The sequence below is a fragment of the Lupinus angustifolius genome, chromosome LG13 (genome assembly GCF_001865875.1).
Source record: "Lupinus angustifolius cultivar Tanjil chromosome LG13, LupAngTanjil_v1.0, whole genome shotgun sequence".
Lineage (NCBI taxonomy): Eukaryota > Viridiplantae > Streptophyta > Magnoliopsida > Fabales > Fabaceae > Lupinus > Lupinus angustifolius.
Window position 1 is genome coordinate 4,162,806 of NC_032021.1, and position 13,962 is coordinate 4,176,767.

The following is a 13,962-nucleotide window of genomic DNA, read 5'->3' on the forward strand; positions in this document are numbered from 1 at the left end:
AAAATTGCAGTACAAGCTAAAACCAACAATGGTGTATGTGAATAAGAAGTGCTTAAAACCAACATATAAGCTCGAATAAGAAGTGCTTAATAATATTGACAATGAGAAGTGTTCAATAACATTACAACGAATTGATAATTTAATAGTTAATTACACTGACACCCCCTGAGTTTTAGTGAAATTATACAAAACACCCCCTCACTTTTCTACACCTACACAAACCTCCCATAGTTTTTATACTTTCATTACAGTGATCACCCTGCCTGAGAAATAAGTGTAATCTTTTAAACAAAAAAATTGATAAATGCAATTAAGTTAAACAAAACATGGTATATTGTGAGGAAAAATCCAAAGTGATATCATGTTTTGTTTATCTTAATTGCATTTATCACATTTTTTGTTAAAAAAATTACACTTATTTCCCATCCAGGGGTGGTCAGTGTAATGAAAGTATAAAAATTAGAGGGTTTGTGTAGATGTAAAAAAGTGATGGTGCTTTATGTAATTTCCCTAAAACTCAGGAGATATCAGTGTAATTTACTCATGATTTAATGATTCAAAATATGAAGTCACATATAGATCAATTATGAAATACATAACTTATTTGATTAATATATTTAAATTTTGTGATATTTATATTAATGTTTTCACCATTTTGCATATAATGATATTTATTATTTTAATTTTTAATCTATGCTCACTCTATCTTTAGGTCTTGTATACGTCACTGCTTCTTGAGTGAAAATTTTTACACTTTGGAGACCCAAATGCATAAGTTGTCCCAAACTACAAGAAGTAACTTTTGCAGTTTTTGTTTACACGTGACCCAAATGCAAAAGTTGAATAATATAAATTTGATCACTTCTACAGCTTACACAGCTGTGCAAGTTAAAAAAATTGTATTCGTCATTGAATTGCAGAACCTAAAATAAAGAAGAAAATAACAGAATCTATTGCTGATATTGTGATTCACTATTGCTAAACAAAGTATATTTAAATTGACAGATTTTCACGAAAAGCCATAACACCGTGTTTTATTATAAAACCCACCAGAACATCATCCATAGACTATGCGTAGAAGGAGAATAATGGTATTTTGATATTTAAATAACAAAAAATGGTGTGAAAAATTCTTCTGAATTTCAATTTGATTCAGTTGAAAATACAAAAGGGTGCAATTTGCTGAATGTGTATAAATTAAAAAACTATGAAATAATTGCTATTCTTTTCTAAAATGATTATTAATTTTTTATTATATGGAATATGGATGAAATCAAATGAATTGTATGTTTCTTCGCATTAATTATTGAAAAAAAATATTTCCAAATAAGAGTTTTATATATTATCATTGCATCATCATTCATATTTAATTATCATTGACCCTTCAAAAAAATACAAATGAATAGTGAATGATATATTAATTGTGTATAAATATTTATACTAATAGTACATAGATATCACACTCATAATTATTTATCAATGAGTTGTTTATCATTTCATACAAATAATCAAGCCGTTAATCTGTTCAAATCACTTTATTTCTTTTTGTGTTTTCATAGATAAATTTATTTCTTGGCAAATTAATACCCTATCAGATGTAGTAACGTGCTCTTCCAGTTGAATTTAACAAAACAAGTAGCAAACTAGTGCACAAATTAAAATCATATCATTAAAAGTCATAAGTGAATTTAGTAAAATGAGAGTACCAATTGAGTAAGCCATCCATAAACTCTTAGTTCATGGATCTTCATGTTCCCTCTCATGATGACTAAAAAGAAATTAAATTTACTTCACAAAAGCAAGAAATTACATTATAAATACAAACCTCACTGAAATACCTTTTTCTAATTATTTTATAATTCCAAAAAAGAGTGGCCCTCTATATGCTTCCATGTCCAAAGGTAAAATCTATGTATTCTTCCAAATAGGATTCTCCATCATCCCTTGTTATGAGTAACTATCTGTTTGAGGAAAAAGAAATATAGGCATCAGCAAGATTATAATAATACACACTTAATAATATAAGCTCAAAATATTTGTACAATGCTTTTCTTTCAAATTTCATTCATATTATTTCAAAAAAGATAGGTAAGTCTCCAACATTGATAGATATAGCTGCCTGATTCAATTAACTGATATTGCACAATTGATCAAAGGTTATATGTCAATGAAAACTGAAGCTGCACTGAGATAGATACCACCAAGCATGGACAAAAGCGTCAATTAAAATTTTTAAAGTTAATCAAAGTCACATGAAAAACAACATTAGACTTTATGTCATCTATAAAAATTGAATTTATAGCTATTATCATTAGATGAAATTCTTGATAATTGGAGACAGCAAAAAATTAATCTACTGATTCATATTTACTACTTCTGCTTCATTTTAGTGACAGTGACAAAATGACATTAATATGCAGGAGGGCACAACTTTGGCGTGTGTGTGACTGAGATACATGCATATACAAGAAACAGAATTCTAAGCCATAAGCAACAAACTTGGTAATTTGACATTCATTTTTGTTTGCTATAGCAACTACACATCACTAACAAGGCTAGGTTTCAAACTTCTTTTATGTCCCGATTATTTTTGTAGTGCTCAAAGCATCCATTTCCCAATTGTAATAAAAACCTATGCTCTCATGTGCTTATAATAAACAGCTGCAATATGCATGAGTTACATTGGAATAAACTCCATTCGATCCATGCTGATATTGGCAGAGAGGAGGGATGGATGTTTTGATAAAAACAGACATAAATGGTGTCAATATAAAAGCTCATCCTCAATAGTCAAATAATAAATGTATGTGTATTTTCTCCTTAGCCTTGGTACCTTAATTCTTTAAGGTGTTGGAATGTCAGCTAAGATTCGTTTTCAAGAAACTAATAGAAAGAGACTGTAGTAATATCCTACTTTGACCTATAGCAACAGTTGTTTAAGACACAATCCACAGTTTTTGCTGTCATATATAAAAGTTTTGCTCAGTCAATTGTTAGAAAAATGCAAATGAGAAAAGTTATGGCTCAATGCAATAATTTAGGCAATGATTGGCCATATGCAACCACAACAACACACTGAGCTATATAGGATTACCATATTGCAACATCTTATATAACCAAACACTTCTTTCTAAAAAACAGCATACCTAACAGCAGTACAGGACCAGGACCAAATATAACATAAGTCATGTCTTGTATTTTACAAATGACAAAAAAAACCCTACACAGTACACGTGAGGTTAAGTGAAAATTATGTGCATCTAAAATGAATTAACCAGGTTAAAAAATACAACACATAGCTATTGCTAGAGTTTGGAATGGCAAAAGGTATATTAAACCCAAGTACAAGGTAGTACATTGATAATAAATCAAGAAATCTATTTGGAAATAGTGTTCTAAAAGTATGGAGAAAATAAGTTTCACAATACAAGTTGATCTTGCTACTAGTTAAATCTAAATGAGAAGCACATATAAGTGGTACACATCAGCCTAGGAACCAAGATGCAGCTTTCTTAAAAGACAATGAAAAGCATGAAACAAATCTTTTTCCATCACAATTCAATGGGCAATGCATGTTATAAAAAGCACAGTTGATCAAAATATTAACTAAAACAGACTAGTTCCAAACAATTTATGTAAAAAACAACTCAATTCCTAAAAACTAACCAGAACAGTGTTAAATGCCAAAAATATCAATTTCCCATTATTTTTCTTACCAACAGCCACAAGACAACAAGTACATAAATTCCAAACTCTAGCAACTATATAACCAAATTTAAATATGACTGTGATTCAAAGTATGTTAAAGGATTCAACATTTGCAAAAGAGCATTACCAGAAGCTCCAGAAGAACGTTTGGTTCGTTTAACTTTGTGAAGCTGAAGCTGTGTTTCCATGAAAAGCTGCATCCTTTGGTACTCCAGATCCTTAGCAAATTGCATCCTCTGTTTCTCCAATTCCACCATTTGTATTTGCTTCACTGATTCAACTCTCTCATATATCTCACCAAATCTCTCTATCGCATTAGCAAGTTCTCTATAACCATATTCCATTTCCTTCTCACTCTCTTCTCTCACCACCCTTCCCCTTGTTCCGGTGCTTGATTTTAAACCATCAGAGTCATCGCTTTCGGCCTCAGCAGCCGCGGCTGCTGCAGCAGCGAACGCCGAAAAATTCCGGCGGAAGGTGAAGTCGTCCTTGATCGCCGGCGAAAGCGCCGCCGGCCGTTTCTGAGTACCAGATCGGGGACCGACCGGGACGGATGTTATCCACGCCGGAGTCGGAAGCGGTGGCGGCGGCTTGGATGCGGCGGAAGAATTTCTCCGGGAGGTCGCCGGCGGTGAGAACTTCTTGATCGGGAAATTGTCTCCGATGAGAGCGTCGAGGCGGGAGAAGAAAGGCCACGGGCTTTCGTAACCGCCGGCGGAATCGGAAACCCTAGCCTTCTCGATCTTATACTTCTTCTTGAGCGTGTCGATTCGGTTCTTGCACTGCACGTCGGTTCGGCGAGGGCACTTCTTCTTGTTAAAGTTTCCGTTGCCAGCGGCGGCGGCGTGGCGGTTGTTGACGGCGTCGGCGACCTCCTGCCAGTGCTTCTGGCGGAGGTTGCCGCGATTGAGGTCAAGATAGTGCTCACCCCAGGCGTCGATGAGGGTGAACGTGGCATCCTCGGTCCAGCAGTCTTCACGAACAGGAAACGGCGTCGATGACGGAGGACGAGGAGGAGCAGGGGTGGTAGGTGACGGAGCTCCGATGAGAGAGTCCATAAGAATGAGAGAGAGAGAGAGAGAGAGATGGGGTTGGGATTAAAAAGGCGGAGTGGACTGAGAAACGGAACAGCAAAGGAAGCGAAGGGAATGTTTTATTTGTTTTAAGAACGAACGAGTACGACGATAGTCGTTTACGGTGCGGGAAACACAAATATTCTTGTTTTTTTTCGGTTTTCTTGGTTGGTTGGCCCATGGGTCTGTATTTGGTGTGGTTTGTCTATGGGGCTTATTTGATCAGAAGTTTGGGCTATAAATTAGTGCAGTTGATTTGGGGGAGGATTTGAGTTAGCTCTAACCCAGTTTTTCAGATTCATAATTTACTGTTTTAACTAGCCACAATGGGTTGATGGCAATGGTAAACAACTAAACAAGTTTTTTTTAAGAAATGACAAAAGGTTGTTGTGAGGACAGGATGGTCTGACTGGAAAATTTTCGCTTAATCGATTAGAGAGTTGACCCGCTTTGAAACGGAAAAATTTTGATCTGATTATGTTAAACTCGATTAAACTGTAACAACTTAGGAAGTGAACTAGATAGTTCCTAAGTTTCATACACTTCAAATTTTAAAAAAATGGAACACTACTTTAATGTATTGTTTTATTCTGACCTAAACAAAGATAGAAAAATATTACTTCAATATTTTAGGTATAATGTATTATATAATTATAGATAATTATTAATGATATACGATACTATTTGATATAATAGGATAATTTTACATTAAACCTTATATAGGAAATCTTCCCATTTGAAATCTAAGTTTCATACCATTATGGGCACTTGTGATTGGACTGTGGGTCTTAAAAGTAAACCTTGGACTTTGAGCAAAAGAGTGTGTCTCGCAGGATTCTTGAATTGTTGGACCAAATGGAAATAAAATGTAATTGTTAATAACAATTTGAATCCAATTTAATATTCTTTCACAGAGATGTTTATGTATGGAAACTATGAAATAGAATACAAAAAGAGAATAAGGAAAACAGTGCGAAAACATCTTACTTAAAATATTATCTTTATGTCACCTTAGAAACCCTAAACATATTATGCAAATTATTGAATTTTATTTTTTACAGTGTTTATGCATACTAAAATTGGAGGAATCGTTGCAAAAAGTTAAATTTTTGGACAACAACGATTTAGGTCTAACGTAGAAGTTACGTCTAGCGAATCTGGCAAGATCAAAAGGCCACACCCAACACTATCTCTACATTGGGCGAAAATCACAGCAAACAAAAGTTTTGCCCAACGCAATCTCTGCGCTAGGCAAAATTGAGGAGAAAATCTGGTGTAGCTTTTATTCTTGATTCGCCAGCAAAAAGCATGCATCAAGTGAAATTGACCATTTTGTCCAGGACGAAGTATTGCACCCAACCAATTCTTTACACTAGGCAAAATAGGCAGTGTTCAGACTCTTTAATACAGGATCAATTTGGGAATTTTAGGAGCAATTCGGGAACAAAAACTATGTACTCAATTTCTCTTAGTTCCTAGGGTAGTTTAGCTGAAAATAAGATATAAAAGCAAGGGAAAAGGTTAGAGAAGTTAATGTATGCTCATTGAGGAGGTAATCTCTTCTCCTATAGTCTTATTTCTCACTTTTTGTATTTTGTTTTAGTTATTATGAAAATGTGTAATTAAGCTTCTCCCTTGTTGGGATCGGATATTACACTTACTTGATGTATACACTTTGATTTAGATTTATACTTAATTGTTATTTTTTTATTCTTATGAGTTATATTTTGTGCTTAATGCTTACTTAGAGATTGACAATTTTTTGTATGATTTTGTGATTATGAATGCATGAAGAAATTCTAATTCCAAATTTAAAAAATAAGAGCTCATCATATTTGTATAATGTCTAGATGTTAATTTGTACTAAATTATTACATTTGTGCTTGATATGATTGTTAGATAGAGTCATATGAGCACTAAATAGCTCTCAAATTTGTTAACATAGTTGTTAGACGTAGATGTATGTTAATAATTCATAAATCTTCATCTTATTAAAGTAGTTACTAGACATAGAACTATATTAATAAGCTACTAATTTGACCAAGGCAATCACAATTTAATATAAGTGTTGCATTAAAACTCAATTTCATAAGCATAGTTGCTAGACATAGATGATTGTTTTATGAATCACATTTCTTCATCTTAATAATAGAATTGTTAAACATAAAACTTTTATTTCATGAGCTACTAATTTTATGAAGACATTAACTTTTAGTACCAATGAGATCCATTTGTTATGAAAGAATCGTAATTAAATGAATAAGTGTTATTGAATCAAGTTTTTACGGATAGTGAGTAGTAAAGTATAATCCTAAAATCAGTAATTAAATAGCTTAATTGAATCGATTAGTTAGTTGCTAGTAAGTATAATCAAATAAATCAACCAACCAAATTGAAAATCAACTTAGAATAACAATTTTTGATTTAAAAGCCAATATCAAACAATCGTTTTTGGTTTAAGTAATTTTCTAACCAATCATATCAAATGATACATACACTTTATGGGACAGAAAATAGACTCCCATTGATTATATTATAGTTATAAGTTTAAACTGTGAAAAGAAGTAATCAATTTAAAATCTCATTAAGTAGCTTATTAGTCACACAACCAATCAAATACTTTCACTTTAATAAAGATAACAAAACCCTTAAATCAATTAAATGACTCTAAATGTCTAATAGGTATTGTGCATTTGTGACTACATAAATTTTATTCATCAGTCACTTGTGCAAGACTAATTTCTAGGTTTGAAAATTTTCTAAGTTTTATTCGAGGATTATGGGGATTACGAAGTTGCTATTCCAATAACATGGACAGAAACAAAGGCATGAAAATAAACTTCACATGTATACCAGTCATCATAAAAAAAGTACATGTGGGCTTTCAATATCCCTTGTTAGCATATAAAAAGTCAATCTCTGGGGTTCACTAATAAGAATGAACCTAGCAGCTGTTCATAACTGAAATCCAATGGACTCATTATTTATTTTAAAAATGAAGTGATGGAGAGAATGAGATACACAGCACACAATACTTGCAAATGAAAACTACAAAAATTGGAGATAGAGTGATATTCAATATGCAAGGTAAAATCCTGAAGATATCACTATCTAAACCATAATTTATTCTGCTCCCCTGAAGAAGACAACTTCTTAGGTGTTTTATATGTCCCTAGGAGAAAAATTTTGCTCTTACCTAACTGAATTTTCTAGGCTGATTTTGTAACCTGGTGGATTGCATCAGCTATATATCCAACGTTGCCTGAATTAATACCTGCCATACTGCAATAAACACATATGTCAGTAAACAATATACTCCTCTCCTCTAAATCATGGACACGTTGAACACTCTCACGGGTCGACATCGGACACGTATCCGACACGGACACGTATCCGACACGGACACGCTCGGATTCATGAAGGATACGTATCCCCAGAGTATCCAAAAATTAAAATAAAATAAAGATGAAGATATGTATCTAATACGTTTTCAACAAAAAAAACGGGATAAGATAGGATACATTTTATCAATTTTTATAAACTATTCTACTATATTTTTAAGTTTTGGTACTTGGAATTTTGGAGGACAATGATTTACAATTTCCATTATATTTTCTACTTTTGATATTTTGATTTACACTTCTAATTTTATCATATTTTATGTATTTTTTACTATTTTATACATGTACTCATGGACATATAGTATCCTATATTTTAGAAAAAATGTATGTCGACGTGTCGGATACGTATCATATCCAACACACGTATCCGTATCCGTGTTTCATAGCTCCTCTCTATCAAAAACTAAGGGAAAATGGCAGTAAAGAAACTGAAGATCAGGTGTATTACCTGATACGACCATTACGCGTCATGTAAATATGAAATTCATTTGTCAAACGATCGACCTGTTCTGGTGTCATCCCACTGTAGCAGAACATGCCAATCTGCACAACAAATACTAGTTAGAGAAATCAACTAAGTGAAGAAAAAACATAGTTGTTGAAACAGGGGAATTCCTATGGTAGCCTGATATGCATAATACCCAGAGTATGTTGCCAAGCATTCATATGCTGGTTTCAACATAAATATTTAAAATAATCATAACCAATGAAATGTTGGACAACTTGCACTACATACTGTAACATGAAAAAAGATGTGCAACATAAATTCACTAAGAAAAAGTTGGCATTCAGAAAAATTTAACTGCACCTGATCGGTTATGTGCTGCCATGGCAAGGGAGACCCTCGCTTTTCTAGGTTCTCTCGTAGTGTGGCACGCATTCCAATGATGCGGTCTGCCATCCCCTGTAAAGATATAATCATGTAAGTTCGTCTCCAATTTTTGCCATAACTTATTTATGTTTATTTTGCAATTTTGTATTGATTATTTATTAAATTTTATCATTTTGTCTTTGTAACTTACAATTTGAAATATATTAATGTAGAACAACACGATAATAAAAAATCTTAGTAATGGATACATAGAAAATATCATGTAGGTGAAGATTAGCACAGTGTGTGTATTGATAGGCAAAGTTTTTTCAATAGGATGAGGAAAATTGTGCAAGTGCTGGTATTTGAACGCAGGTGTTCACACTTTATGTCCCGCGGTTCTATGAACTCAGCTGACTCTTGAACCAAAGAGTATAAGTTAACAGAAAAAACGAACCCAAAAGACTTGTGACATAAAAACACTGCATGTTCCTATTCTACTAATCATTTTTAAGTATTTGCATAAGACATGGCGCATGGTATTCTCATCTATGACAGAGAAATGTTTGAGTCAAAAACATTGTGCCTAGGCCCTAGGGTTATATAAATATGTGTGAGCGCATAGCGTCAGCAAGCTCATTATGTGCCCAATATGACAAGTTGGCAAATAGTCCCGAGAAAAGTGACACAAAAATCAAACTAATCTTCAAAGGTAAAGTTTTTTGCAAATTGTTTAAACTGTAAACCAACTTGAAATCTGTATTTAATTGTAATTAGAATGGAGGAATTGTCAAAGGCAGGTGACTGATGTGTTTACCTTAACTTCTTCAAGCCATAACTTTTTCAACTCGGGATCACCAAGGACAGTTGAAGCAATAAGAGCCCCATGAAGAGGTGGATTACTGTACATGGGTCTGGATATCAGCTGTAACTGACTTTTTACGGCCACAGCTTGTTTCTCATCTTCACAAAGCACACTGCATGGAACTTAAAAGCATGAGTGTTTTTCTTTCTATAATGTAATTTACAGTCACACTAGAAGTTCTGTAAAGCAGACTTGAAACTTAAGAATTTCCCATCTATACCACACAGGTTATTTGAATAAATATCCAATATTGAGAGTTTGAGAGACAGAAAAGGGTTAGACCGAAGCTTGGGCCTGGGTCATATACAGCTAGTTAAACACCAGCTAGTGTGTTAGTTAGTTCACAGATATTGCATAGCTGTATCAGATGGTAGTAGTGAATAAATAAAAGAAAGGGGAGTGGGGAGGGAAATGTACTCATTCAGTTAGAACAGGAGGATTTGGTTGAGATAGCACAGGAACTCCCAAATTTTCCTGAGATTGTACTATGTATTCCTTCTCTATCTCAATTGGGATATTCGATCACTAATTGAGAGGTTCTGTCAATAAAACACATACTCAAATTTTCAGATTCTTCATATTCTTATATATTTATACTATTCATTGATCCAGTTCTAACATATTCGTTCCACCAATTCGATTCTCTCAATAATTCCATTGCTCTTCCATGTAGAGATAAATTGAAGCCAATTAATTGAAGCTACAGCTAAGCACAATAATCACTTTCAGAAAGTTGAAATTCATCACTCCTGCTATGTTATGCCCCCAATATCTATATACACCTCACATTCAAGCACAAGGCCGATATGGAAGCTGAAACTTGCTAGAGCTATTAAAATTGATTGCGAACTCTATATTGAAGTACAGAGTTGCCTATAATTTTAACATATATGATTAGTGTATTAAGTGAACCATCAAGGTCCAATATAACTCACTCCCTCAAACCACAAGAAAACGCCACTGAACAAGGTTATTAAGAGTATAAACTTACCTAAGGCATCCTACTCTCTGGCCGTACAGTCCCATATTTTTTGCATATGACTGAGCAAGTCCAATTAAATGGCCATCCTCAAGAAAAATGCTAATGGCCTTTGCATCTCGCTCTGGACTGCCACTGGCAAAACCTTGATATGCCATGTCAAAGAAAGGAAAGTGACCTTTTGCCTGAAAACAACCACAATAGTGAACAAGAGTCAAGAACCAAAACAAGAATATCAAAAACCCGATTTTATATACCATCATCATAAATTGATTACCTTGATCAAAGAAGAGATTTCTCTCCATTGTTCTTCAGTAGGATCTACTCCAGTAGGATTGTGAGCACAAGCATGAAGCAGAAAGAATGAGCCATTTGGAGCATTCTGAATATGAAAATAGTGGAGGTTCATATATCAAAATTGACCTATAAAGCAATTCTGCAAAGTGTTGGGTATGAGAGAAATGTACCTTTATGTCCTCCATCAGTCCAGAAAAATCCAATCCTCTGGACTCAGGATAGTAGTAACGGAATGTCTTTAGAGGAACTCCAGCATCTTTCCAAATGTTATGGTGGCTGTAATATCACACAAAGGAAATAAATATCCAGGCAAGGTATGAAGCAAATAGAAATTTTATAACTGAATATCAAAAACTGAGGGCACACAGTTAATGGCAATATTAAATATGTAAAGGACCGGCATACTAATGTAGAGACTCCCAGCTAGTGGGGTTTGGGGAGGGTAAATATATGCAGCACAAGTGGAGAGACTGTTTCCAGGATTTGAATCATGACCTCTGAATTACCGTTGCACCGAGACTCACCCTAATTAAATGAATAAAAGAAGATTTGTATTGAATACTCACTTTGACCAGGTAGGTACTGGTATGTAGATTTGGGTGCCAGGATGAAAACGCTGTTGAAATGCAGCAAAAAGTCGACATGCACCAGTCCCAGACAAAGCCTGTACTGCAGCTATTCTTTTATCTTTGATGAAATCAGAGTTCTCCCCATACGCCAGCTTGAGTGACTCTTCTACCAACTTTATGCTTCCACCCATAGGAAGATACTCCCTGGCCAAAAAATGGCATCAGTGCAAAGTAATGGCACAAAATTAATTAGTATAATAAAATGATGGCTAAAGTGTGAATTATATAGACATATAATCTCTGTTTTCTTGATGGATAGTGCAAAAAATATTAGAAAAACGTGTCTCTGGAGAATATTGCAGTCTGGTTTTTTTGTAAGCTTGTCCCTCAAGGTAGGTCTGAAACCTGATGGAACATTTATTTTGTTCAAAATAACCTTGATGATAATTCAAGTTTTATTTATTTATTTCAGCCATAAAATTATTTTCGAAAACAGAGGACAGTAAAAGCTGATTTTACAAAATTAGGTTATCACTGCAGGAAAGCAGAAGTTGAAAAAGTGGAGTGAAATAAATCAACTCCACTTTAAATAAGCTTTTTTACCCTCTTAATATACATAAGCTCTAAGGCAATGTTCAGATGGTTTATAGATACCAATATAGAACAGAAGACCCAAATACGTTTTTATGACAACATCTACATAGGGTGAAAGGATGATTTGAGAGGGTCCTGCTCTGTGGAATTAGAACCATACCATTTTTAAAAATTTAGACATTAAGTTTGAAAATTTTCAACCAGTCCCACAATCTGGAAAACCAACTACATGATTAAGGTAAGTTGCCTATATTAAATTCAACGACCAAACCTTCAATAGAAAAACATATATACATTATAGTCGGTGTAGAACACCCTTAAAATAGAGACTGGCTGCAAACTAAAATTTCAGGATGAGGATATGAGAAATTATTCAGCTTTGACACCAGAAAAGCAGGATTGCCAACATAATCCCGAAACACCTAAAAAACCAATTATGCTAATCCCCTGTCAAAGTGTAAAAGAGAGAAAAGTTCTCAAAGAACACAAGTAGCCTGATATTCCCAAAAGGTATCATATGCTGTTATGCGCTCCATACCTAAAAAGCAAAATGAACTAGTGCGACCGCACAAGTTGGCAATTAAAATTTACTAGAATCATTTATATAGTTGCATTAATATAACATTATAAACAACAATATAGAATTATAATACTATCTTTCACTTACATAAATTGGCTTCCTGCAATTCTCTTCTCTGCTTCTCTAACACATTCAAGAACCACAGGCTTTCCGTTATCATCACGATACGCGCCCTTTTTTAAATCCAAAAGATAAAAATAAATAAGTTACAAAATCATCCACACAAAAAAATCACATAAATTTCACAAAATCCAGTTTCAATGCCGTATAACACAAATTTTAAAAATGAAAATATAATTCAAAATTTGTTCACAGTTACTTTCAACGAAATCCATTCAAACAGGTGATAGGATAACTTCAATATCTATCTATCAATCTAGATAATTTACTATAACTTCAGTATTCAATGAAAACGGTAAGAGAAGATCGAATGATAACTAACCACTCCAACATTCACTTTATTCGGACTCTGATCAGCGAGAAAAGCTTCAGTAACTCCAAGGATCGGATCCTTCGGTGCCTGATCAACGTTACGGAACCACGACGACATGAGTCTGACTCCGTCGGCGGAGCCACGGCGGAGGAGTTTCCCGGTGAAGGAATTTGAAATTGCCATGTTTCAGAGACTTAGCGTGGATCGGAAACAGAGAAGATAATGAAGAGATGGAACAGAAATGAAGAAACGTGTCATGGCTTTTGCATTTATAGTTAGGAAGGTAAGTGGTCCCACATGGCAGTTGGGACTCGTTTATTTTTTTGATATGTGTGAAATATTGACCAATTATGTTTCCCATTTCTCTTTTTAAGAAAATTTTACTATTAATTAGCTGTATTTCTAAAATTATTCATTTCATATTTTAAAAAATGAAGAATTAAGAGTGAAGAGAGGAGATTCATCTACTTAAAAGAGTAAGTGATTAAGTTTATTCCATTTTAGTTATCAATTCTATGAAAACTTAATTTTTAAATTTGTTCATTGGTTCAAACTATTAATTTTTCCTAAAATGAGTAGTGTGTTGATTATAAATATGGATGTTAGGGATTTTGGTTTAAACTATAAAATTGATAGAAACGAATTGAACAAA

General features: G+C 33.9%; 2 protein-coding genes across 2 annotated transcripts; both read right to left on the minus strand.

The window, feature by feature from the left end:
* On the minus strand, positions 1,634 to 4,910 carry LOC109363252 (trihelix transcription factor ASIL2-like). The gene is made up of 2 exons (XM_019609455.1): positions 3,836 to 4,910; positions 1,634 to 1,961 (listed from the first exon to the last, which is right to left on the minus strand). Exons 1-2 carry the CDS (start codon positions 4,764 to 4,766, stop codon positions 1,948 to 1,950), a joined length of 945 nt encoding a protein of 314 aa, XP_019465000.1. The 5' UTR covers positions 4,767 to 4,910; the 3' UTR covers positions 1,634 to 1,947.
* On the minus strand, positions 7,740 to 13,569 carry LOC109325943 (aspartate aminotransferase, mitochondrial). Its single transcript, XM_019558566.1, has 10 exons — positions 13,320 to 13,569; positions 12,965 to 13,050; positions 11,701 to 11,907; positions 11,305 to 11,410; positions 11,115 to 11,219; positions 10,850 to 11,022; positions 9,811 to 9,970; positions 8,991 to 9,086; positions 8,631 to 8,725; positions 7,740 to 8,063 (listed from the first exon to the last, which is right to left on the minus strand). Exons 1-10 carry the CDS (start codon positions 13,491 to 13,493, stop codon positions 7,991 to 7,993), a joined length of 1,275 nt encoding a protein of 424 aa, XP_019414111.1. The 5' UTR covers positions 13,494 to 13,569; the 3' UTR covers positions 7,740 to 7,990.

Excerpts from the sequence above, each read along its gene's own strand:
- LOC109363252 (XM_019609455.1), bottom strand. The coding sequence starts at position 4,766 with ATGGACTCTCTCATCGGAGCTCCGTCACCTACCACCCCTGCTCCTCCT.
- LOC109325943 (XM_019558566.1), bottom strand. The coding sequence starts at position 13,493 with ATGGCAATTTCAAATTCCTTCACCGGGAAACTCCTCCGCCGTGGCTCC. Across the intron at positions 8,726-8,990 it reads GGCAGCACATAACCGATCAG|ATTGGCATGTTCTGCTACAG; the intron begins GTGCAGTTAAAT and ends TTTGTTGTGCAG. Across the intron at positions 8,064-8,630 it reads ACGCGTAATGGTCGTATCAG|TATGGCAGGTATTAATTCAG; the intron begins GTAATACACCTG and ends TGTTTATTGCAG.